Source organism: Fistularia commersonii, chromosome 1 (assembly GCF_037954325.1).
Source record: "Fistularia commersonii isolate RoL2024-O1a breed Wild chromosome 1, RoL_Fcom_v1.0, whole genome shotgun sequence".
Lineage (NCBI taxonomy): Eukaryota > Metazoa > Chordata > Actinopteri > Syngnathiformes > Fistulariidae > Fistularia > Fistularia commersonii.
Window position 1 is genome coordinate 1,726,636 of NC_141284.1, and position 27,289 is coordinate 1,753,924.

A 27,289-nucleotide genomic window follows, 5' to 3' on the forward strand; every position below is an offset into this window, starting at 1 on the left:
CGGGGGTAAAATGCTAATCTAGGACAGTAAAAATAAAAAAAAGACTTGGGGCGCCATAATAAAAGGTTACCGAAAAAAACAAACCTAAGGAGAGAAAGCTCACGTAGCACAAATATGGCATCCGACTGGGGAACTTGGACGGCCGTTTTCACCGTCTCGTTCGGACGTCACACAAAACCGTCGACTGCGAGTCCTTTTAGAGTCTCCGACGAACCTCCTTTGACCAGAAAGGAAATGGAAATGGGTAAAAAACCTTCTGACTAACGTGAATTAGACTTCGACCCCGGTGGGAGATACAAGTGCTGCGCCGCAGTCGGTTCGACAGAAGTCACGGGTGCGAGATATCCTCAAAATCGCCGTTTCGCAGGGGCGAAATGTAAAAACGGTCCGCATTTGGAGGCGGGACGACCTTTAGGAGACAATATCTAAAAGACAAATAGCCGTGAGAGCGAGAAGTTACGTGTTTGGCTACAAATCTGTGCAAAATCCGCGGCTTTTATAGTGTAAATCGGGAAGAGCGGGGGCACGTCAAAAGCGGTCACCCCTGGGGCGCCGCGGTGGTTTAATCCGAGCCCTCGGATGGCACGACTCCGACAAATGGGAGCAGCCTGCGTGGGCGGCGCTTCCGAAGTCGGCGCTTGTTTTCGTGTTTCCGCTCAACTACACGGCGTTGGGCGCGTTGGAAAAACAGATGGTTTAAAAAGCAGCTTAATTTGGTGATATTTTAAGAGGGAGGCGCCGCGGTACATGCTAGCTGCCTCGCAGCAAGAAGGTCCCTGGTTGGATTCTTACAGAAGGGGGTCTTTCCGGAGTTTCCATGATCTGGTTGGGGTTCCTCAGGGTTCTCCGGGTTCCTCCCGCCGTCCAAAAACAACAGGAGGTTCACCAGAGACCCCAGGGGACGTATGGCCTTGCGTGGCCCTCTGTCCCATCCAATGCGTGAATGAGAGGCTGACTAGTTGCATGTCTCCATGTGCGGCCCTGTGATGGATCCAGGTCGAACTTAACCGGCAAAACAACCAATAATTGTTTGATTTAACAAGACTCTCTCTCTCACACACACACACACTCAGTCCACCTGCACTCTGGTTTAAACAATCAAGGTGCAATATTTCACTATCATAGGTGCGGACTACCACCAAATTTAGTGCTAACAGCGCTAACTTCAAAAAAACAACAAAATTCTCGCTCTTACTTGTTTACATGTTCAAACTTTGCTCTTTTTGCTCTTTTATAAACATCTTGGGTACAAATGTGGTACCACATACTGTAATCTGAGCCGGTATGACAATAAAAGCTCCATGAATCCTTAACATACCGAACTGGTAGGTATGCTACCAGTTCGGCTAGCATACCTGCAGTTCGGCGGTTAGCATACCTGTGCTGAGCTCCAGGACGCCCCTTCCGGCCGTGCTGATCTGCAGATGCAACCTGGCCTCGCTCAGGTACATCCAAACCCCGCCCTGCTGCCCCAGGAGGTTAAAGGTCACCAGCAGTCCCTCCTTGTTCCACGTCCGAAACTGAAGGCCTATGGAGACCAACCCCGACGACCGCGCGGTCAGCCCCGGCAGCTGGAGGAAGCTCCGGGGGTCGGTGAACGTCGCGGCGACCGAAAGCGGCTCGGTGCAAGAAAAGGTCACGTTGCCCTGGGAATGAGAATCGGGAGGGAGGCGATTACGCGAGGCTTCGGAGAACATGAATATTAATCAGGGGTGAATCGGTTTGACTTCTTTGCGCCGAGGTCTCATCTGCAAGTCAGCGAAGTCGAGACAAAAAAAAAAAAAAAAACAACGGGTCTCGGGAGTTAAACTGGAGGCGAGATGTCGGAAAAACCCGAAGATTCGGACGACGGGAGTTAATTGAAAATGTATTTTCGGCGCTCATTTACGCCCATGACGCTCTTTTCTAACCCTCCTTTTTTTTTCCCCGAACCCGTCGACATTGGCGACGATAATGAGGTCGACCGTAATGACGTTGGCGCCGACGAAAACGATAAGAAGATCGGGGCGGCGAACGGCGATCGTGAAATCGAAAGAATAAAAAGGAGGGAAGAAGGGAAGCGACCGAAGCGTGGGGGCGACAAAGTTTGTAAATTCTCTTATCTGGGCGGCGTTTAATTCTGCTGATAACGGATGTAAACGACGGACAAACATAATGAATTATCGACTCGATGGCGAGATAGCAGGGGCGACGGCTTTATTATGTGGGGGCAAACTCGTTTGAGCGGATGGTAAAATGAGAAGGGTTTACTTCTGGTTTGTTAAAATAAAACAAAAACACAAAAAAACAAATTGTGTAGAGAAGAAGGAAGGGTTGCTTTCAGGCCGCGCTGCCTGAAAATCTTTGGATTCAAATTCGTCTTAAATCAAAATCAAAATTAACTGTGTCGATTAATTCGATTTTAATTCTAACGCACCATTCCGTGATTTGGTCCTGCAGCTCCGACTCCACGCAATGTATCGGCCTCTGGAGGGGAGGTTTGCGTCCACATGATGAGTGAAATTAATTTCCGATTAATCACGATTAATCTCACTGCGGCCACATTTGCCTCATGATTCATCTGATTAAAAATTTTTGACATATCGGCCTCCAGGGAGGTTTGAGTCCAAATGATGAATGAAATTAATTCCCGATTAATCACGATTAATCTCACTGCGGCCACATTTGCCTTATGATTAATCACGATTAAAAAAAAAACCCGTATCAGCCTCTGGAAGAGGGGGGTTTGAGTCCAAATGATGGGTAAAATTAATTTCCGATTAATCACGATTAATCTCAATGCGGCCACATCTGTATTATGATTAATCTGATTAATATTTTTTGATGAATCGGCCTCTGGGGGGGGTTGAGTCCAAATAATAGGTGAAGTTTATTTTCAGTTAATCACAATTAATCTCAATACATCCACATTTGCCTTATGATTAATCTGATTAAAAAAATTGAATGAATCGGCTTCTTGAGGGGGGGTTTGAGTCCAAATGATGGGTAAAATTAATTTTCGATTAATCAGATTAATCTCAATTCGGCCACATCTGCATTATGATTAATCTGATTAATATTTTTTGATGAATCAGCCTCTGGGGGGGGGGGGTTGCGTCCAAATAATAGGTGAAGTTAATTTTCAGTTAATCACAATTAATCTCACTGCATCCACATTTGACTTATGATTAATCTGATTAAAAATTTTTGACATATCGGCCTCCGGGGATGTTTGAGTCCAAATGATGAATGAAATTAATTCCCGATTAATCCCGATTAATCTCACTGCGGCCACATTTGCCTTATGATTAATCACGATTAAAAAAAAAAATCTGTATCAGCCTCTGGAAGAGGGGGGTTTGAGTCCAAATGATGGGTAAAATTAATTTCCGATTAATCACGATTAATCTCAATGCGGCCACATTTGCATTATGATTAATCTGATTAAAATTTTTTAATGAATCGGCTTCTGGAGGGGGGGGGGGGTTGAGTCCAAATGATGGGTGAAATTAATTCCCGATTAATCACGATTAATCTCACCGCGTCCACATTTGTCTTATGATTAATCTGATTCAAATTTTTTGACGCCCCCACATATGTTTGGTGTCACAAGTGACAGCTTTACGTTCGCTTCGCGTCGACCGTCGCCGCTTCTTCGGACGCCAACGCGTGAATGGTCGTCTTTCGAAAAGGGCGGGAAAAGCCAGTCAAACATACCACCACGGTGACCTGGGGGCTGCTCCTCTTAGCCAGGTCGATCAGGTTGAGGTCATTGTAGATCAGGTTCTCCAGGCACCCTTGAAGGTTCTTGCTGGTCAGGATGGGTTTCTGAAGTCCAGGGCTTTGGACGGCTCCCAGGCTTATCTGCACGAAAACAAAAACCCAACTCACACTCGTTCGAAACTCGTGGATTTAAAAAGGAAATTTGCGATAGCTAGATGGCTAACGTCAACAACCCCTCTTTCTCTGTGTACTGCCTGTTTACTTTGGGCTCGTCCGTAATTATCAACGCATGTATTTTGCGTTAAATTAAATCACGGAGTTTCGTGAAAAAATCCATAAATTTGCCGCATTGTTGTTAACGCTGAGGTGTTAAAAGCCTGTGAAAAAAGTAGCGGCTCATAGTTCGGAAATTATTAAAATTAAAACCAAAATGATTAAATCTGCACAGCAATTTATTTATAATAATACTTTTTTTTTTTTTTTTTTTAATTTATTTATTTATTTATTTATTTTATTTTATTTTATTTTTTTAATTATTTTATTTAATCAAGCAGAGTTAGTATTTGTGTTTTAAGGAGAAATCGCGTTCCTTCACGACACCCAGCCAGAAAGTGGTGCATAATAAAATTATGAAAAATTTAATATTCTGAAAAAAAAAAAAAAATGGACGCCTCTCCAGATTCATCTTCTCCCTTTCACTTTCGTTTTACGTACCAACGTACCTCGAGGATCCTATGGATTCACTTCACCCTTGTGTTGTGTTGCGGGTCAAAAGTGACCCACTACCATGTTTAGCTGTAGAAAAAACACCTTAACCTATTTTTTTCCAACTTGAAATTTTATGACTTTTCCTAAAGAGACCCCATAATTAGAAAAAGTGATACTTCTTTTTTGTTTATGTTTCCATGTCGGCTGTACACCACTAGGGTACAAAGATTGTCTTATGGGTCATTTTTGACCTGTAGGACGAGGGGAGTAAACACATGTTAAGATCGCACGAGGGTTAAATTAAGACTTACGTTTACGGTCGGTTAACTATAACGACTGTTTCATTTTCAGAAGATTTTACAACACCGGATGAAAACCTCTTTTTGGGTTGAGCTTGAATCCCTTCCGATCATCGCGCCTTCGCTAGCTGTTGCAAAGACAAAGGGTCGGTCGAGCCACGCGAGATTCGGCTTTTCACCCGGAAAATGTCCCACTGGCTGAGCTCTTCCGGTACGTGGACTTGCTGCACGTCTTTATCCACGGTGAGGTTGAAGTGGTTGCAGTGGCGTCGCAGCTTCACGTGGTGCCAGTGCTGGTCGTCCAGGAGACTTCCAAGAGACGCAAGAAGCTGCCCGCTGAAGGACGAACTCACACCTGGGATGTGAAAGGAAAGAAGGTGAGGGGGTGCTGGAGCTTCAGTTAGCGACGTGGCTAATGTAGCGCTAGCTAGTGTTACGGTATAAAGAGTGAAAGAAAAAATATACACTGCTCAAAAAAATAAAGGGAACACTTGAACAACACAATGTAACTCCAAGTCAATCCCACTTGTGTGAAATCATAGTGTCCACTCAGGAAGCAACACACATTCATTTGGACTTGTTTTAAGGACATTACATCAAAGTTGGATCAGCCTGGAGTTTGTTTTTACACTTTAATTTGGAGTGTGATTCCTAATCCAGACCTCCATGGGTTGATACAATTGATTTCCATTGATCATTTTTGCGTGATTTTGTTGTCAGCACATTCAACTGTGTAAAGAGCAAAGTATTTCATAAGAATATTTCATTCATTTAGATCTAGGATGTGTTTTTTAAGTGTTCCCTTTATGTTTTTGAGCAGTGTAGAAACACTCGAGGTTCTCCGTGAGGGCCGAAAAAGTGTCCGTCGGCGATGCCTTTCCGACAGAAAGGAATACACACACTGCACATGAGTGTGTGTGTGTGTGTGTTTTGGTAACCAGAAGGTCCAAGTGTGAATAATGATGATGCAGCAAGAGGATAACAGACCATAATTAATCACCGGACCAACATCAGTAGGTCCTGACCAGCAGCTCCATCTAACTAGCATTCCCCAGAGGGATGCTAACACTTTATGCTGACAAAAAGGAGCTGCAAGCTCAGGTATTAATTATGAACTTAATTTGGCAGACGGACATGTTAATCAGCGAGTCGTTTAGGCTTCACGGATTCTGGGGTTTCCGCCCGGAAAGACCACCGGAGCCAAAATCCACCGGGGCGGAGGACAGCTGACGGGAGAATTTATCAGAATCATTGCAGCTTGAAGAGACGAGTAGCACGTCGCAAAAAACTAGCGTCTGGGAATGCGGCAACTAGCATTCCTGGATACGACTTTCAGGGTGTGGAGTCGTTTCGGGTTGCCGTGATGCAAAAAACAATCCGGGGAACGGGAAAAAAAAAAAGTAACGCTGCCCCTTCTTGACCTGAGCAAAGCGCAGGACGAAACCTCGGCAGCATGCGCGGGTTCATTAAACATCTCGCCCAGTTGTGCCATTTGGCTGCTAAAGGTCCCCCATTATTACTGTTGTTTTTGTCCACGTAGGCGGCTGCCTTTGTGGTATTTTTCTCACTTCTAATAGCAGAGCAGAAAGCACCGCTATATTACTTGAAAAAAAATTAAAAAGAAAAAAAAGGCTCCTGTTAAAAATTCCAGATGCTTTGTCCCGGATACTGTTCTGGCTAGCTTAAATTGAGCAGAAAAGAATTCCCCTTTTGAACATAAAGTCCCCCACAAAATGCCTTTCGCTAATATTGTACTGTCTTGCACCCAAGCTAAGCAGTGTGGAGGGAATGCTGGGAATCACTGCAATGAAGTTGTGCAAGTATCTGTTTTTTTGGAGGCAACAAAAGGGGCTTAAGCGCAAAGATGGGTGACGCCAATAAAGAAAGATTAAAAAAAAAAAAAAACTTGAAGTAACAGCAAGATCAGAGGCATGATGGGACACGGGGACACATTAATAGAAACAGCTAGAAAATGAAAAACAAGTTGCCCAATGAGAGGAGTTGCTGACTCCAGAGAGGAGGTATCCTTGCGAAAAAAACAAGACATGCAAAAGACTAGTTAGGCAAGATACCCATGTGAAAGGCCAGCTAGCCAAAAACCCAAGCTAAGTAGCAAAGACCCAAGATGCGTGTCAAGCTAGGTCGCCAAAAACCCAAGACATGTGACAGACTATGTAGCCAAAAACCCAAGACACATGACAAGCTAGGTAGCCAAAAACCCAAGATGCGTGACCTGCAAGGTAACCAAAAACCCAAGATGTGTGTCAAGCTAGTTAGCCAAAAACCTAAGCTATGTGACAGGCTAGGTAGCCAAAAACCCAAGCCATGTGACAGACTAAGTAGCCAAAAACCCAAGACACGTGTCAAGCTAGGTAGCCAGAACACCAAGACTCACAGAAGGCTAGGTAGCCAAAAACCCAAAATACTTGACAAGCTAGGTAGCCAAAAATCCCAAGACACGTGTCAAGCTAGGTAGCCAAAAACCTAAGACATGTGACAAGCTAGGTGGCCAAAATACCAAGATATGTGTCAAGCGAGGTAGCCAAAAACCCAAGTTGCGTGACCAGCAAGGTACCCAAAAACCCAAGACGCGTGTCAAGCTAGGTTACCAGTACACCAAGACACACAGAAGACTAGGTAGCCAAAAACCCAAAATACTTGACAAGCTAGGTAGCCAAAAACCCAAAACACGTGACAATCTCAGTAGCCAAAAACCCAAGACACATGTCTAGCTAGGTAGCCAGAACACCAAGACACATGGAAGGCTAGGTAGCCAAAAACCTAAGCAATGTGACAAGCTAGGTAGCCAAAATGCCAAGACATGTGTCAAGCGAGGTGGCCAAAAACCCAAGACACATGACCAGCAAGGTACCCAAAAACGGAAGACAAGTGTCAAAGCTAGGTTACCAGTGCACCAAGACACACAGAAGGCTAGGTAGCCAAAAACCCAAAATACTTGACAAGCTAGGTGGCCAAAAATCCCAAGACACGTGACTAGCTAGTTCGCTAAAAATCCAAAACCTTTGTTTCTATCTTACATGTACGAATCAACCCTACAAGTGTCTCTAGATGTTTCCGGGGAGCCTGTGAGGAGTCCAGAATCAGCCGGCCTTCAATTTCTTTTTCTTTTCCCTTTTTTTTTTTTTTTTACACGACAGAAACCCAGGTTTCCACTCCTGATCCAGACATATCCCTGAGGCAATATCACCTAATCATACTCTGTCTGCCTTCCATTACGGCTCCTCACTCCAGCTCTAAATCTGTTTATGAAGCACCACAATGACAGGTCTTATCAGGAGACGGACCGCTATAATTGTATCGGCACTTCATTGCCGCGTCGCGCTGGCACTTGAAATACTGCTTGACTGTACAAATAATGTTCTTCTCTAAACCAATTTTAAGCTTTAGTCACAGTTGGGGATTAAGTTATTATTAGAAGAGAAAGTGGTGGGGAAACCGCTTTGGAAAAGTGGCCTGTTAACAGTCTAGTCATTTGAGGTAATTGAGGCTTTTATTGGTATGACGTTTCCATTAAGGGAAGAAAAGAAACAAAGCAAAACCCTCACACATTGCGCTAATTGAAGTTAATAATCAGACCAACCGGCTAAAAAAAAAAAAAAAAAAAAAAAAACAGACTCACGGTGAAGTATTAAAAAATAAACGTGATGGAAATGAAATATTATTTCACATTTCATGAGCATTATTACAACTTGAAATAGATTCCAATCCGTTGTGAAATAACGACCCGAACGAGTCAATAAACCTTAATCTCCCGAACCCACGTTACTACGCGGAATCTCATTTTAGCTCCAAATGGAGTCCATAAAATGGGAAATAAAAGAGCAGGAAAAAGAGGGGATGATTATCCAGTCTTAAGAGGTCAGCTTTAGAAATCCATCCCACCGCCGATGAGGCCGGACGGGAAAATGCGAGATTCCTTCCGTGAAGCGCCGTTTCGCAGAGCCGCGGAATCAGGGAAAAAGAATCCGAAGAAAGCGGCTCGTTTTGGAATCAGACAGGGAAAGTCCGACGCGGCCTTTTAATGTTTCCTTCTTTTTCTGGCTTTTTCTACCGAGCGTTTCAATAGACGCCCCCAACTTGTTAGACCGGCGATCCCCAACTTGTTTTTGGACCAGGACTGGTTTTATGGACCGATTAGAGTCGCCGGGGCTCAAACATAAAAACAGTATTTAATCTGGAAATACAACCATTACACTTTATATTTGGCAATTACAAGAGTACCCTATTTTCTGGACTATAAGGCGCACCTGAATATAAGCCGCACCAGCTAAAAATAACAAAATAACAAATCTACGTGTACATACATTAGCCACACTTGTCTATAAGCCACAGATATATAAGATAAGATAAGATAAGAACAACTTTATTGATCCCGAAGGAAGTTACAGAAAAAATAACAGTAATAAATAATAAAAAGAAAAAGGCAGAATTAGAAATAAAAATAAACTATAAGTGTCTCAGTGAAATATACAAACATTTTTTTTATTTAAATACATTTTTTTAAATTAAATTTTAACTTTTAGTTAAATACAAACATGCCACATCACCATATAACATGCACTATAATAAAAAAAAAAAACATAAATAATAACAAATGAATAATAAATACAGTTTTGAGGTTTTAATAGCTTCTTTCGCTAGTTGTTCACCACAATTAACGCATAGCGGGTGCAGATCACCTGCCCGAGTGGACCCGGACCTTACCCGTAGGTTTGGAATCTTGCTATTTTCTTTTAAATGCAGCTTTCTTTTTTTGCTTCTGCGATCTCATGGTTTGCTCGGCTCCTCCCGAAAAAAGTCTCCGGCGACTTTGGTTTACGGCCGTTTTTTTTCAAGGGCTAGCTTGTGCTAGCCAATGGTGTGAAATGGCGCAACGGAGTAGTAAGGCAAAAGCAGAAACAGTCGATTTTCAAAATAAGATCCAAAAGGTTTAATGAAAAACAAAACTACCATTTGGACCAAGAAAGATTTTCTTTGCGGACCGTTACCGGTCTGGGGACCGGGACTTGTGGCCCCCGTATTAGACTACAGTACATTTGACTAATTTCCGCATTGGTACCCTTTTTCCACGTTGGAATCGGCGTCGCATCGCGGTCGTCGTCAGCCGAGCCATCGGTGAAAGATGGGTTTTTAAGTGTGCTCACCGGACGGGGTTGGGGGGGGGGGGGGGGGGGGGGGCGAGGGAAGCTCATTCCATGATTGAAGTGCCAAAGATTCAAAGATTTGCGACATGGATGAGTGAGTTCAGGGCCAATTAGGTGATGTAGGAGCAAGACGAGCCGCCGGGGGGAAGGATTGGAGGGGGGATGGAGGCGGGATCAGGACCTCACCCTGCGACTGCAATATACTCTCACTCAGTAGTCGTGCACAAGGTGAAAGTAGAAGAGATTTATGCTAGTAGCGGCATTATGAATATGCAATGAATATGTATAAACCAAAGACAAAGGCTCACCTGGACAATCTCTAGCAAGCTAACAAACTAGCTTGCCGACCTGAGTGGGCCGGCTGGCTAGCTGGCCTCTCAAAACTCCAGATCCCGACGGCGACCTGAGCAGGCTGGCTGGCTAGCCGGCTAGCCTCTCGAAACTCTGGATCTCGATGGTGACCTGAGCTGGCTGGCTAGCTAGCTAGCCGGCGACCTGAGCCGGCTGGCTGGCTAGCTAGCCTCTCGAAACTCCGGATCCCGATGGCGCCTAGCAAGACGGCATTTCCATCGGCCGAAATCTTCTTGCTCCTCCTGCTCCACCATCTCTCCCTCCAGCAAAAATCCATCTCCGACATCCAGCTCCAACACTTGCCTCCTCACAGCAGCGCGACACTCAGCTGCACACCGGCGAAGCTCCTCCAGCTTGTCCCTGGACTGGCGCTCATCGCCAAACTCTGCAATCATGGACTTCTTCCCAATGATTCTGTGTATGTTCAGTTCCTTCTGTTTTTAACTTGTGAAGCGTCTTTGAGTGTCATGAAAAGCGCTATAAAAATCCCATGTATTATTATTATTATTATTATGTCGTAAAAGCAACACAAGGCATCCAAGCTAGGAGAAAACCCTTTCTGTGCAAGGAACGGCTGCATTTGTGGATGTTGAAAAGGAAGAACCTACAAGGTGGATGCTGCAAGAAGTCGCTCTGACTTGTATGCTCGGATTCTTGGGTACAAGAAACCAGCTAGAAACTAGCACTTGTAAGCTATTAGCATTGGGATTGAAGGAGAACTGGGTGTCATCAGCATAGCAAGGGGAGGTTCCAAGGCTGAGATTATGATGACGATTATTCCATTTCACGTATGTGGTTGTTCAGGACCAACCAGAGCTGGGTAAGCAGCGTTTTAAATAACATCCATCCCCATGCGTCTACATTTTCCACGTAGCCTCGACCTCGACTAACCAACCGCAGCAAATCCTCATTAGGGAATCCATCGCCGCTGTCCAAATTTAGTCGGCGGCGCTGAACACCGTTTGTTTCGGGGAGCGCCGGAGGAAGCCGCGGCACGTATGCGCTCGTGTATTACAGTTTCCCGGTGACAGGTCAGCGACGGGCTGAATTATGAAGAGTGGACCGCCAAACGGCGAACCGACATCGTGATAAATGCAAAACGGTCGGGGGAAATGAGACGGTTTTCGATAGCGGGCATAAATCTTAATAACCCGACCGTTGTCGTCCGACAGGAAGCGCGGCGGCGCGTTTGTTCGCCCGTCCGCCTTTCCGTTTATCTACACGTCATTAACATGCTATCGGACACAAACATACCCTTCCTGAGTCGTCCGTCTTTTCGGCGTTTACGACGACCGACGCCTCGCCACGAGACGCGACATTCGTCGATATTAAAAGTCAAAAGCGAGGAGATGATGGAGTTGCCGATAAGTAGACTCGCCTCTGAGATGATGTACCCTTTCTTGGAGGCCGAAGAGGCCCTGAAGTACCTCAGGAGAAGGGGCAAGCAAGAAAACCGAGCCAAGAGATGTCGGGGGCTCGGCGACGCTACCGTGATTGAGTCGGACATTTCTTTTTTTCTCCTTTAATTTGGCGTCGGCTGCCAGGCGGCGTTATCGCGGCTCAATCTAATCTCGCCTCCTTTTACAGCAGGTGATGTTTGTTTTTGTCCTCCACTTCCCGGAGCTTTCATGCGCCGCCCGCCGACAATCAACTTCTGGCCTTACGGGTTTGGGCGAGGGGGGGGTCGGACGCGACAGATATCGCTCCGGAAAGCCGGCGTCGATCCCGGCGGCTCGTTCGGACGACGTTTCCAAAGAGGACGGGTAGCAGACGGAGGCGTCTGGGAATTAAAGCTCCTCGACGACGGCATCCGGAAGCCAGAAGAATCGAGCCGCGCTCTGTTTTTTCGCGGCGCTGCTGTCTGAGGAGTGACAAAAGGCCAGTTGAGGATTATTTGAAGAATGGGACTTGAGGAGGGGAAGATATAAACTCGGATTGCATATGGGGAATCAAGACTTTCGACAAAACCTGATCCTTTTTCATTGATTTCTCTGTGCCAGATAAGGGCGCAAACTTCTGTAGAGACCCGATCGATATATAAAGAAAAAAAAAAAAGGGGAAGAGAGGGCTCCGGGGACGGGGTGAAGTTTAGCGACCGGAAAGAGGAGAAACCTGAGCGGGTGTGCGACTTCAAAAACATGAACTTTCATGCCTTGAAAAAATCCTTGCGCCGTAAAAAGGGATCAAAGTTTGAAGTATGCTGAAGGCATAAACATGTACCTTAATCCGACAATGAAGTACTTTCAGATTCCTTATGTTGAGCAACGGCGGAAGGTTATTTTTAAATTTTAAAAGCATTTTCACAAAACTTTAGGGGTCAACGGTCTGGTTTACTTCAAAGCGGCGGAGCCGATGACATTCCCGTAGCGGCTCCTCGGCGGATTTTCAAAAAGGTATACGGTCCACACGTGACACTTTCATCAACCGGCGCTTTCAAAGCTCTTCAGCCATTCACAGCTGCCGTGCAAGGCGCTAACCGGACCACCGGGGGCGACAAGGAGGCTCAGCGAGTTGCCCAAGGACATTTCGGCAGGAGGAGCCAAAGATCAAACCGCCAACCGTCCGATTGGAGGGAGGCCCGAGGTACCGACCGAGCCACAGCTGCCGCCCGAAGGCGCATTGAACCGGGGGAACCAAAGTCAAAGAAGTCGCGCCAAAGAAGGCTCGATGCCCTTCCCTGAAAAGGCACTGCAACAAAGTCGACGGACGCACACGTTTGTTCTGCTCCCACTCTAAAGGGAATGACTCCCGGGGGGGGCAGACCCCTTCTCTTTGCTCAGGAAGAGGCTTAAAAGCTTTCTTTTTGAGAAAGTATATAATTAGCACCAGGGTAGCCCCGAGTTCGACCTCCTCATTGATGGATACGCCACTCCCGGTCCTGCTATCATGTCTGATAGTAACCCCATGTCATCCCGTGAGTGCTTGGGCTCTCTGATTTTGCAGGTACTTGATGTTATGATACCACATCAGCTGTGAGCATGTAGCTGTCAGCGCTACGGGGATTAGCAGGAATGGAGCATCGGTGCCGGTACCTCTCTTTTGACCCCGGCCAGTCGAGGTAGAAGGCCGCCCCGTTCGGGGTGTCCGAAAGGTGGCCAAGTCCTGACCTGCTCTACACGGACACTTAAAACATAAATAACATCTGATTGAACTTGGCTTTTAGCGAATGTGGAGACGGTACGTCTCTGGAGCTCCAAAAGAAGCCAGTCGTCAGACACCACATATCAAACAAGGTGGAGTTTGGTTGCCTTCTGGCCACCATTCCCTTCGGGTTTGCGATATAGGTACCTCTAATTGAGAATAAGCGTCTGATAAATCGTGGGTGCTTCACGGAAACGGGAGTACAGCTTGAGAGGCGAGGCTTCCATTCATTTTTCTGAAAGCTGCTAAGTGGTGCGTGATGACAAAGGAGTAATATTACATCTGCCGCTTTCTGAGGTCCTGCTGAGGTCCTTTTGGACCAACAGCACTTGTAGTCTCAGACTAATACGTCCGTGCGGTGAAAGAAGAACTTCTAAAAGCAGAATTAGGGCAAACATGAACATAAGTTAACTAAAAGCTAGAGCATCCTTTGTTCAGGCCTTCTGTGAACTTGGTTGCCGCTCTGCTCTCTTCTGTTTTTCTTCTCGAGCAGTGATTTTCTCCAGTTGATCAAAGGGATTTTGCACAACAAGTTACTTCTCGGCCGGATCGATGTGCCAAATCAGCCTGCAAAGTCACCGTCCAGGGCCGGTTCCTTCTGACTCCAGACAAAGAGGAGGTGAAAAGCATTCTGTCATTAAAAGGTAAATTTGATTAAGTGCAGAGGAACCTGATACGGTGAATTCTTCTATTTCTTTCAGCCGCTCCCTTGAGGGGTCTCCACAGGCAATCATCTGCCTCCATGTGATCTTCTCATTTCCTGTGCTTTTCCATAAACCTCCTCTCCGGTCGTCCTCCCCCAACCTCAACATCCTTTTGATCTATCTTCTCCACCTTTCATACTCCCTTATCAACCCTGACTCTTTTCGATATCGGTTTGTCTTAAAACGTGTTCAAAATTAAGCATACAAGTGGGTGCAACTCCTTCTTCTGATTCTTTGTTCCAGATCATGAAAACAGTTCATACAAGCCATCAAGGCAGGAGGAAAAGTGAACGTTCCCCTGGTTTTTATTCAGTGACTTGCGGTCAGGGGAGGCAGGAGAGGTCGTGCCTCACTTGCCAATCTCACTACACATCACAATATCATCTGCAAACATTGATATCTGTTTGTCTCAAAACGTGTTAAAAATTAAGCATACAAGTGGGTGCAACTCCTTCTTCTGATTCTTTGTTCCAGATCATGAAAACAGTTCATACAAGCCATCAAGGCGAAAGCAAAACTGAACGTTCCCCTTGTTTTTACTCATTGACTTGCCGTCAGGGGAGGCAGGAGAGGTCGTGCCTCACTTGCCAATCTCACCACACATCACAATATCATCTGCAAACATTGTAGTCCAGCGAATGATCGATATCTGTTTGTCTTAAAACGTGTTAAAAATTAAGCATACAAGTGGGTGCAACTCCATCTGCAGATTCTTTGTTCCAGATCAAGAAAACAGTTCATACAAGCCATCAAGGCAAAAGAGAAAGTGAACGTTCCCCTGGTTTTTACTCAGTGACTTGCCGTCAGGGGAGGCAGGAGAGTTCGTGCCTCACTTGACAATCTTGGAAAGAAAAAATGTCAAATGAAGAAAAGACTGAAATTGTTAAATTTATCAGTGACTTGCACTATAAGGTATTTAATAATAGCAAGCAAAAAGGCAAATATCATGACTGACAAAAGGACACAGATCATGGTTTATGTTATCTTGTTGTCAAAACATGGACGTGCCTCCGATCTGCGTCTAAGTTCACCCAGACTGTCCTCAGAGGAACAGCGAATTAACATTTAGGGTCCTTCATGCTTTCAGACTGTGGAAGGAAACTGGAGTTTCAGGAAGATGCCACCAAGAGAAGCGTCCAATGTTCCTCCAAGTTCCCCAGGAGTGTCCTCAGAGGAGCCAGTGGACCTTCGCAATGAACCTTCAGGATCCCCGATGGACCTTCTGCATGCTTTTGGGCTGTGGAAGGAATCTGGGACCTCCTCGCTGGGAAGTGGACTTGCTGACCACTTCATTTATTCCTCCAAAATAAATGAAGGAACCCTGCTTGATGTCAGGAGGCTCCGCAGAAAAGGTCTTTCTCCAGAATCCTCGGAGTGCGGCGCATGTTCGGGGACATGTGACTTCTCAAATTCAGATAAATCAGATGTATCTGGCAACGGCATTAAAGAGCATTAAAGAGAAAAAAAAAAAGGCAATTACGGTGACTTCCAAAAGGACACGGATCATGTTTTACGATCTCTTGTTGCCAAAACATGGACACGCGTCCAATCTTCATCCAATTTCACCCCGACTGTCCTCAGAGGAACACCAAATTTAATGCGGATTTGTAAAAATCAAAAATAACTCAATGTAGCCGGTTCGCGCTAACAACCCAAGGACATGAACTCATACCGGAGCGGTTCGCGCTTGCGGTCTTTAGCCAAAAAAACGGCACTGTTTAGCACCATTACTTTTAGCATAATGGAGAGCTCGTTGGCACGGTTCGCAACACGCAGGCGATCTTTCAACCGCGACATCGGAGAAAGCTAACCGAGTCCCGCGGCTGCCAGATGGCGTGGCGGAAGAGGGGGTTGAGCATATGGCGAAATTACAGCTGCTTGGCAGCAACTCGGGTTCGATCCCATTTAGACTCACAACATGCCCACGCTAGCAAAGGTAGCGGGCGCCGCGGTACCCGACTCCATCCAAGGGTCACCGGGGTTTGTTTCTTAACACCCGTTGCAGCATCCATCGCGGATTTAAAGAGCGAGGGGGCGTCAAGCTGTGAGAGAAACTGGGCGTGAAAGAGGTGGATCAAGGTAAGCCGAGGGGAAGGGTCTGGAAAAAAAAAAAAAAAAACGCGTGGAAAAATCGAGAAAAGAGTCAACAAGGTGGCCCCGAAGAATTCACCCTGTTCCCCGTCACAGTCGGTTTAAAGGTACGAGCGCCGCCGTGTTTGGACCGAAATTTGCCGTGGATGTGCAGAAGCTAGTAAACACAGCATGGTGAGCTAATCACCGCTGCAAAAAAAATAAAAATAAAAAAGGTAGCGATGCAGTTCCCCCGAGGAGTTCTGTAAATCGCCGAATCGGAAAAAGAAGGCACGGGCGGACCGGCAGACGGACGGCAGCTTATTCAAAGCTCCATCCATTTAATTCTGAAAACAACAAAAAAAAAAAAAAGAAATGGCAGATATTGAATTCTTTATAAAGAGACAGGACTGTGCAGGCTCTGGAGGCTGAGTGAGTGCATAATTGCACTGTACGGTTTAAGGCGGCAGGCTGACATTTACTCAGAATAATGAACAACGTGTGAGGAGATAGAAGCAGCGGAGTTTGCCAACAATGTTTTTCCAAGGAACTTTTCTAATACTTCATTTAGTCAAAGTTATAAAGTCCCCGTCCCTGAGTCCTTTTTCTTCAGACCGTCAAGCGCCTTTTCAAGCGGTTTCAAAAGTAAACTGGTTTTGCCTTGTCGGGTTGTAATAAAACACCGTGATTTATGGACTTCTGAGCGCATCTGAATATAAGCGCGGCGGCTAAAAATAACAAATAAATATACGTGTACGTATATGGGCCAGACTTGTTCATAAGCTACGGGTGTCCACATTGAAACATGAGATAGACGCGGCCATTTCTTTGGTCAGATGTGAAGAGGCTAATTGTTTTGGCGGCGTGAAGCTCATTAGCCCCCAAAAAACGTTAGCTGCATGTAGTCTTGAAACGATGGTAGTTTCACGTGCTGACCAATCACGAAACAGCTGCGAAGAGCCACAAGGTGAGGCACGCAGTCCCCCTGCCTCATGGTTAACCTATCACTTGTTGCCAAATGGTGAACAAGCTACTTTGTAGGGGTTCACATGTGTGCTAATCTGGTTGTGATGAAGTCAGTGCCTCAAGTAGCGTCTTAGAGTCTGGAAATTTCGGTAATTCATTCGTACATTATCTATACCTAGCATCCTGCAGCCAGAGCCACTGGGGGGGCGGAGCCTATCCCAGCTGTCATTGGGTCAAGAGCCAATGGACATCAAAATCCCCCCTCTTGTTCACATCAAGACATACAGGTAGCCACTTTTCAGGGTCTGGATACTGGAGTATCAGGAAGACACCCTTGCGCTGTGGACCTTTGAGCTGTCAGGCAGAAGTGCTGACCACCTCGCGGCGAGTATGACTTCACAAATTCGGAACGATAAGATGGTGTCATGACATGAGGAGCTACGTCATAAAGTCGGCTTGCCAGCGGGGAAAAGTCCGTTTGCAGACCAGGGAGGCTCTTCTTAGGCTACCTGGATAAGAGGGCATTGGAATAATCCAATAACGATGTCACAAAAGACAGGACTGATGGTTCCACTGTGGAACGGGAGGCGACTCCGGTGACTATCTTCGATATGACTGTTGAATTAAAACGTGGATCCTAACTATCACTGTGCTGAATAACAAAACAGAGCCAAATAATTTCCGGGGAAATTAAGAGTTTCAGCATTTCTCGCCTGATTTTTGCAACCTTAGAAAGAACAAACAGCGCCGAGACAAACGACTTGCTCCAATTTGGCAATAAAAGTAGAAATCCGAAAAAAAAGGGAGCATACCTTGGCCGGAACGTTATCTCAGAGGCCGGTTTCTGCAGGCTTGTAGACAAAGCCTCGCATTTCGGATGAAGATTAGCACAAAGAAGGGAAAGCAAAGAGAAATTTGAGATTGTAAATTGGGATTGATCTGACATAAGAGAAGGGCTTTATCGCGCTACTTTCATTCGGAGAGAGAGTAAATATAGAACCGGCTGAACGATTATTTGAAATTTTCCATCCACAGATGAGAAGATCGGACTCGCTGCCAGAAAGTCTTCACGCTAACTTGTCCATACCACTTAAATTGTCTTCAAGAGAAGGAGTTAGACCCCGGACAGCCGGCCAGTCCACATCACGACTCCGTAAATTCACGCTGTCATTCAGTAAATTTAGTCTTTATGTTGCCCGACAATGTTTGCAGACGATACTGTGATCTGTGGGAGCATCTCGAGAAGAAGAGGCATGTTCTGGAAAGGAGAGGATGAAGGTTGGTCACAACAAGGCAGTGGAGATGTGGTGTGAGTAGCTAGCGGCTATGCTAACGTCGGTGTTACAACATTTACGGTTTCGGATCTGCTTTGCAACGTCAGACTAAAGACCAGAGGTAGAGCTGGAGGCGGCAGAGATGAAGATGTTGAGGAAACCAGGAACGAGTCCATCAGATGTTGGATGTTCTGGAGACCAATTCAGACTAAGAAGGTTTGGACAGAGGAGGGATGGAGAAGATCTGGGTAGAAGGATGCTGAGGTCTGGAGGTGGTTTGAAGATGGAAGGGGAAAGAAGACAAGAAGTCGGTTGGTGTAGGAGGGGAGGGTTGGATGGACCTTCCCTTGAAGGGAAAAGCCCATGGTGACCTTCTGCATGGTCAGAAGAACCTTGGAGAACGTGTGAACGCTGAAAAGCTCTGACCTAGACAAGACTGAGCTGCTCTTTCTCCCGTGGAAACATTGTGAACATACAGACCTGGTCATCACCATCGGCAACCACTGGTAAGGGCAACCACAACTGCGAGAAACCTGAGTGTGGTCCTAGACAACCAACTGTGGTTCTCAGCAAACGTCACGGCAGTCACACGTTCCTGATGATTCCTCCTTCACAACATCAAGAGGATTCGCAGATTCCTCACGGAAGGTACGGCGCAGATACTCATCCAGGCTCAAGTCATCTCTGGTCTGGACGACTGCAACTCCTTCTTTGCCGGTGCCCCAGCCGTGACCATCAGGCCTCTGGAGCTTCTTCAGAAAGCGGAACAACCTCCCTTCTTATGTACCTTCACTTGCTCCCGGTAGCCGCCCGCATCAAGTCCCAGACCCTGGTGGTCGCCTACCGGGCGGTGACTGGGACAGTCCCGTCTTATCTTCAGGATATGGTCAAGCTACGTGTCAAGCTACATGTCCCTTCCCGTCCCCTTCGATCTGCCACCTCTGGGCGACCGTCCACCCCGTCACTCCGAGCCCCCGGCTGCCGATCCAACCGGCCTCGGCTCTTCTCGGCGGTGGAACAAACTCCCGGAAAAGGTCCGCCGTGATCTGAAAACGTACCTCTTCATAAGCACTACCCTACTAATCACACTTAGCCGCCCCCCCCCCCCCCAAAAAAAGAATGTATGTATATATACTGCTCAAAAAAATAAAGGGAACACTTGAACAACACAATGTAACTCCAAGTCAATCCCACTTGTGTGAAATCATAGTGTCCACTCAGGAAGCAACACAGATTCATTTGGACTTGTTTTAAGGACATTACATCAAAGTTGGATCAGTCTGGAGTTTGTTTTTACACTTAAATTTGGAGTGTGATTCCTAATCCAGTCCTAATCATTTTGGTGTGATTTTGTTGTCAGCACATTCAACTGTGTAAAGAGCAAAGTATTTCATAAGAATATTTCATCCATTTAGATCTAGGATGTGTTTTTTAAGTGTTCCCTTTATTTTTTTGAGCAGTGTATTTAGCTTTGAGATGGTTATTTGGCGGAGTGGCGACTTCTGAATAACGACTACCGGTACTTTGGATTTTCGGTTACCGAATTGCAATTTTTGTAAGTCGCTTTAGATAAAAGCTAAATGACTGGAATGTAAAAAAAAAAAATGTAACGCGACATGACCACCACCTTCAAACACGCAACAATCGGACATCAGAATATCCACAGCTATTAAAATGATATCATCGAAGTGAACAATCGGACCTTTTGGTCCTTACCTTGCTGGTGATACAGCAGTAGTCTACCTTTCTCCAGCACCAGGGTGAGGCTGTGACCCCTCTGTCCTTCGGCGTGAAGCAGCGTCCCGGAGTTCTTCAGGGTTTTGAACTTCAGAGAAAAAGTCATCTGGCCGGGCTTCACGCTCAGCCTGTAGACGAGGCTGCCGTGACCGTCGAAGTTAGCGACGTCAGAAGCTACAGAGGGGGGCGGGGAGGGCATACAAGTCAGCGCAAACAAACGTAGGTTCAAATATGGATGAACATCATAACCCCGGTGGAGGAAGAACGTGCCGCAGGTCTGTTGTACTAAACGTATCGTAGTTATTACGGCCGTTCTCCTCGACCGCGGTGAGTAAAGATTCAATTCCTCCGAAACTCAAACGTGGAGCGTTTCGTCTTTTCGCCCATGTTGTCGCGCGACATCGTGGAATGGAGACCCCTGAGCGTACGGGAGATTAGACCGTGGATCACCAGAGGAGTACCTTGAGTCTTAATGGAAAAAAAAAGGAAGAAAAATAACTTTTGTGAGTTAAAGACAAGCATCCCGGTAGGAAAGCGATAAGCTAAGTTTTTATTTTCCGGCCCTTGCAACCGTAGAAGCGGTACGCATCAAAAAAGGAGCCAGGAATGTTCACTTAGGAAGCAACTATGATTCATTTTGATTTGTTTTTTTGAGCGGTGTATAAATCGTGGCTTGTACATAAAGAGAACGGCAAAGTTAGCGTCGTTAGCGTGGTTAGCGTTAGCTAGCCCGCGGCTAACCCTAATCAGCGAGTATTCAAATAAAATGTATTCTATTTTAGTTTGTTCATTTTTAAATCGTCATTTTAAATTTGAAGATTATGGCGATCTTGTTATATCTAAATTAAATGTGTTAAAATATTTTTGCCGCTTTTAATAAATGACTGCACGTGCCAGTAAAAGGAGAGAGGACGGCATTTTCGGTTTGTTGCCGGTGGATCATTTAAGTTTAGATTTTTTTTTTTTTTTTTTTAGAAATACAAAAAGGACTCAAATAGAAATGGAGTGTTTTTCTTAAAAGCAACCTTCAACCCAACGTCTTTTTTATATTTCAGAGTTCAAAATGTTTCTGTTGAATGCAGAAATGGCTTTTGGTTTTCTCCGCGGTTGTTCGTTGCAACACATTTTGTTTATACATTCAAAGCATTTATGGTCAAATGCACAGTGTAGAAACATGTTTCCCCGTACGGTGAAATTCCTATTTTGCTGTCGTCGTCCCCAAAAGAAAAATCGCATTATGATATGGTTTGGTTTTCCCTTCCCCTGCATCCTACTCTGGCCCCCTTGGAATTATATATCGAGCACTGTTTTGGGAAATGTACCAAGAAAATAGGCTGCCCTGCACACGCGCCAGCTTAAATAATGGACATCTGGCTCAAATTCATAGGTTAGCAGTTCCAAAATGAAGTCTCGCTGCTTGTAAAGAAAAAAAAAAACCTCACCTCGACTCGGATAATGAGGTTTTCTGAGAGGAGTTTTGCTGTTTTATTCGCAGACGTGACTGGATGGGCATTTTCCATCACTTCATCGTTTCCAGACTATAGAGCGCACCTGACTATAAGCCGCGGCGGCTAAAAATAGCTAAATAAATAAAGGTGTACATAAATAAGCCGCACTTGTCCATCAGTCGCAGGTGTCCACGTTGTAACATGAGATATTCCCACAGAAAATTTTTTTTAGCTGTTAGCTGATGGCTAACTTGGTCTTCCTCTTGCGTACCAAAACCGTTAAAGTCGTCTTCTTAGGTGTCGGGAGTTTAACGGCCTCGGAATGTCACGGTCATTTCATCGGTCAGATGTGACGCGGCTAAATGTTTTAGCACCGTGACGCTAGTTAGCCCCAAAAAAATCCATGAATTAGCCGCATCGTTGTTTAAGCCGTAGCATTCAAAGCGAGCTTATAGTCCGGAAATGACGGTAATCAGTGATTTGTGGTTAATTTAAGGTCATATTTAAAAACATATGAACCGTACAGCGTCGCTTATTCACCATTTGATTGTGAGCGGTTAAACATGAGGCAGGTGAACTGCGTGCCTCACTAAGGCACTTGCAACTGCACTTGCTATAACTGCTATCACTTTAAAAAAATCAAACCTACCATATCTACCTCAGCATAACTTCTCGTTGTTTGTTGTTCTCTGTGACAAATAATTTATAATTTTTGTACTTTTACATTGTGCGTCTTATAGTAACGCTCTATTTATGCTCTGTATGCGTGAACACATGACAGTATTGACAATGAAATTGACTTTGACGAGTGGCTCTTGGCAGACGTTTTCTGATCGCTCAGCACAAGAAACTGGTAAATCCCGTACCGTTGTTGACAAAAAACCACCGTACATTGGAAATGTAGCTCATTTAGCAAAAGTGATGCAACATTTTAACACAGGGATATGGTCTTCGTGCAGAGCATTACAGCAATCTATGTTGAGGCTCGACAGTCCGCTGCCTCACCGCACGTCTCTTCTCAGTATTTGAACAGTAAATGTGAAAATCCCGCCATTCTGAATAAAAAACAATCTAAAACTGGTGAAGTTGACATTCTTCTCTTTCCAAGATTGACAAGTGAGGCACGGCCTCTCCTGCCTCCCCTGACTGCACGTCACTGCATGTAATCATATACCGCAAATATCTTTATTGGTTTGTTGCCGAACCTCGTCGTCGACAAGGGCCACTCCCTGCAAGGCCTCGGTGTCTGCACTCTGGCCGGAGCCGGTTTTTGTCAAACTGGAGAGGCCGTCAGAGAAGGAAGCGCTAACAGGCTACCATCTGGTTCTCACCCCGAGGGAACTACATTTGTTTTACTCAATCCCGCAGGTTAGCCTCTGGATTAGCCACTCAGATTCCAACTCAGGTGAGTCCCCGGAATTCTGAACACATTGACAAACAACCCCGTTCATCCTTGTTGCTGCAAAGCAACTCGTCCATTAGCGTCACGAACCCTCTCGACTTGGACCGACGGCTAACGGTAGAAGGTATGTACCCAAAACGGTCTGTTAGCACTCGAGAAGAGCAATGTCTTCAAGCAGAGAAATAAAGTCCAGTTGCCATGAAAAGGACCGACCAGGATATACACTCACCGGCCACTTTATTAGGTACACCTGTCCAACTGCTCGTTTACACTTGTTTTCTAATCAGCCAATCACACGGCGGCAACTCAGTGCATTTAGGCATGTAGACGTGGTCAAGACGATCTCCTGCAGTTCAAACCGAGCATCAGTTTGGAGAAGAAAGGTGATTTGAGTGACTCTGAACGTGGCATGGTTGTTGGTGCCGGAAGGGCTGGTCTGAGTATTCCAGAAACTGCTGATCTACTGGGATTTTCACGCACAACCATCTCTAGGGTTTACAGAGAATGGTCCCAAAAAGAAAGAATATCCAGTGAGCGGCGGTTCTGTGGGCGGAGGTGCCTTGTTGATGCCAGAGGTCAGAGGAGAACGGCCAGACTGGTTCCAGCTGATAGAAAGGCAACAGTGACTCAAATAACCGCCCGTTACAACCAAGGTAGGCAGAAGAGCATCTCTGAACCCACAGGACGTCCAACTCTGAGGCAGATGGGCTACGGCAGCAGAAGACCACGCCGGGTGCCACTCCTTTCAGCTAAGAACAGGAAACCGAGGCTACAATTTGCACGAGCTCATCGAAATCGGACAATAGAAGATTGGAAAAATGTCGCCTGGTCTGATGAGTCTCGATTTCTGCCGCGACATTCGGACGGTCGGGTCGGAATTTGGCGTCGACAACATGAAAGCATGGATCCGTCCTGCCTTGTATCAACGGTTCAGGCTGGTGGTGGTGGTGTAACGGTGTGGGGAATATTTTCCTGGCACTCTTTGGGCCCCTTGGTACCAACTGAGCATCGTTGCAACGCCACAGCCTACCTGAGTGTTGTTGCTGACCACGTCCATCCCTTTACGACCACAATGTACCCAACTTCTGATGGCTACTTTCAGCAGGATAATGCGCCGTGTCATAAAGCTGGAATCATCTCAGACTGGTTTCTTGAACATGACAGTGAGTTCACTGGACTCAAACGGCCTCCACAGTCACCAGATCTCAATCCAATAGAGCATCTTTGGGATGTGGTGGAACGGGAGATTGGCATCACGGATGTGCAGCCGACAAATCTGCGCCAACTGTTTGATGCCATCATGTCAATATGGACCAAACTCTCTGAGGAATGCTTCCAGCACCTTGTAGAATCCATGCCACCAAGAATTGAGGCAGTTCTGAAGGCAAAAGGGGGTCCAACCCGTTACTAGCATGGTGTACCTAATAAAGTGGCCGGCGAGTGTATGTCTGAGGACCTTCGCAGGAACCTTCTTGGTGAATCGCAGCATTTCGTTTACAGTAGCTTAAATTTGTGGGAGTGTGTATTTGATGACTTTCGCCAAAGGGAGATAAACGCCGAAGGAACCGGAGGGAGGGGGAGGGTTACCTCTGCCATGCGTAGACTTTGAAAAGAAGGGGATGTTTCTTCATCTGGCTCCGGGCGTCACGGCAAACAGGGGAATACGCTAGAAACTAGCTCATCAGTGTTTTTTGCGTCCCACGAGTTTTGGCCTCAATAAGTCTGTATTTCGGTATTTTCTCCGTCTCCTCCGTCAAGTCGGTATGCTCGCGTGGACACGAGTCGGCTGTCAGACATCAACGCTGTCGGGTTTCAGTCACTTCAAGCGGCTGTTTTTGCACGCCGGAGGAAAGTCATCCGCCGTTCGCCGAGCTCCTTTTCTGCCGTGGACTCCGAAACCGGCCCGGCTATTCCCTCGGTTCTGCTCCCGCACTTCCTGAGCTCAATAACTGCCAGCGAAGCACAGCCGGCTTCCGTCCCTGATCTACCGCCCGCCGATAAATCTCGCGGGATGAACATCCTCCTTACGCCGTATAAAGGTCTACTCGCTCGTCCGTGTCCGGATCTCGGGTTCGGCCTCGCGCTCAATAACGTCCGATCGGAGCGATGTGAAGCCGCGGCGTCCTTGCGAACCCTGCGACGCTGGTTAGCAGATAAAATCCAGATCCGTCAAGACGGCGAAACATACCAGACGCCTTTACGGGCGCATAAATGAACATCATCGATCTTTGCATCTTCGATCGTCAATCAGTCCGGACGTCCACGTACCGTATTGGCAGCCGTATATTTCCAGTCTAAGTCCGATCCTCCCGTTGGGGTTCCAGCCCAGCGGGACCAGGCGGAGGTAGCGGGCCGTCACCGGCTGCTCCAGCTTGTACTGGACGACGCTGTCGGCGTTACTGTTGCCCGGAAAAGCCTGGAAACACACCAGCATCTCTGTTTCAACCCATCTTTGTTTTTACTCGCCGGGAGATGTGACGTCTCCGCGGCTGAACATTAATAGTTGTTGTTTTCTTGAACCGTCCGACGGTTAACTGGAGTTTGTATTCCTTCCTTGTTTTTTTTTTTTTGTTTGTTTTTCTGTTTTTGGAATCGTACCCCGACATTTTATTCAAAGCACAACCTACGGAAAAACAGCGGCTGCCGGTCTGTGCACGGGGAATCCGTGATTGGTCGGCGTCTATACTTATCACATCTTCCGACCGAGGGATGATTCTTGTAAAATAGAGATGCCGCTTGCTTTTGGATTTATTCCGATGCCGTCATCGGATTTTTATGCAGCTCAAAGTCCAGAACAACCTGAAGTCAACCTCAAGTAGAATCCTCCAAATATCAGATAGAGCCACGCAACCATTCACCCTCTCATTCACACGTCGCATGGGGACATGCTAATATTCACCCTCTCATCCAAATACCACATGGAGATATGAGACCATTCATTCTCTTTTTCATGTTGGTGCAGTTCAGGGTCTCCACTGAAGCTCCTGCATGAGTTCGGACTGCGTGAGGAACCCGGAGAACCCTGAGGAACCCTGTGCAGATTCGTGGAGAACACGGAGACTCCATGCAGAAATGGGAATCCAAGCAGGGAACTTCTAGCAGTGAGGCAGAAGCGCTAACCTCTGCGCCGCCGTTTTGGTTTTGCTAGCCGTGTCTAGCTTCTCGAAGTCCACCTCAAGGTCCGACAGCCATCCGGCATGAACGTCCAGCGAGCGAACGTACGCTGACTTTTACGGCGAACCAAAAACAAAAGACCTCAAAATCTCGCTAACGGCTATCTCGAGTCGCTAACAGCTATTCGCTTCTCAGGCTTTCTCCCATCCCATTCATCCAGAAGCTCTGGGACCTGAAGTGCCAGTTTGAAGCCTCTGTTGAGGGAAAAAAAAAAAAATAATAGCTTTTTTTGGGGGGGGGTTTCCTCTTGAGATGGTTGACCGTGAGGAACGGAAAAAAATAGAGGACACGGAGGTGGACGCTAGCATTAATATCTCCGTTCAAATGCAAGTGCTTTCCTTTCCGCGCTCGAGAGGCTGAGTGTGTGAGATTACCGGTGTGTGTGTCTGAGTGTGTACTGATGTGCCGCAACGTGAGGGGAAATTGGCTTCCCCGGTTCTGCATAATTGTGATCTCGCCTTCTTCTCCGACGCTTTGAAGGGCTTAGCCGGGGACGGGCCGGCGGATAGCGGCGCTCGCCGAGCGGCTACGTTTCCCGCCGAGGACAGCGGCGTCTCGTTAGCTCGGCAAGCATCTTTTTTGAAATATGAGCGGCTTCTGACGGGCCCGTCAGCGCCGGCGGGGTTGAAGAGGAGGAGAGGCCACGTGGTCCATTATGTGGACGTCTAAAATGTAAGGCCGACAATCCAGAGCTATGCTAAAAATCCATTTTATTTTTTAAATAGAAAATATTTTTTAAATATTGCACATAATATAAATCTTAAAAAACTATACGTATATATATTTTTTTTTTCAAAAATACAAGGAGTCAAATAGACATTGAGTATTTAGAAATTTAATTTCAATTTATTTCATTGATTTTTTTTTTTTAGCATCAAGTCAAAAAAAATTTTTTTTGACTTGATGCTATGTTATTTTTATTTATTTTTTTTTATATTGTGTCCATTCATTTTTATTTTTTTTTCCACTCAATTCAATCACTTAAATGACAGGAAGAATAAGAAGGGTTGTATGTCTCGACAGGATGTGTGAATGAGAGGGTGAATGGCCATAAATGAAAAAAAAATGATAAAATAATGAATCCTCGATAAACGGTCCAGAGAAAGAATGAATGAATGAATGACTTTTCAACGATGAGTGGCTGCCGT

At 46.1% G+C, this 27,289-nt stretch overlaps 1 protein-coding gene across 1 annotated transcript in view; it reads right to left on the reverse strand.

Moving 5' to 3' along the window:
• LOC147237033 (contactin-associated protein-like 4) overlaps positions 1–27,289 on the reverse strand; it is a 125,442-nt gene that overhangs the window by 54,114 nt on the left and 44,039 nt on the right. Inside the window, exons 4-8 of the mRNA XM_086139442.1 lie at positions 25,236–25,383; positions 20,097–20,291; positions 4,889–5,064; positions 3,697–3,843; positions 1,379–1,646 (exon numbers count right to left, since the gene is read on the reverse strand). Coding sequence (XP_085995568.1) covers positions 1,379–1,646; positions 3,697–3,843; positions 4,889–5,064; positions 20,097–20,291; positions 25,236–25,383 — 934 coding nt within the window. The remainder of the gene's footprint in view (positions 1–1,378; positions 1,647–3,696; positions 3,844–4,888; positions 5,065–20,096; positions 20,292–25,235; positions 25,384–27,289) is intronic.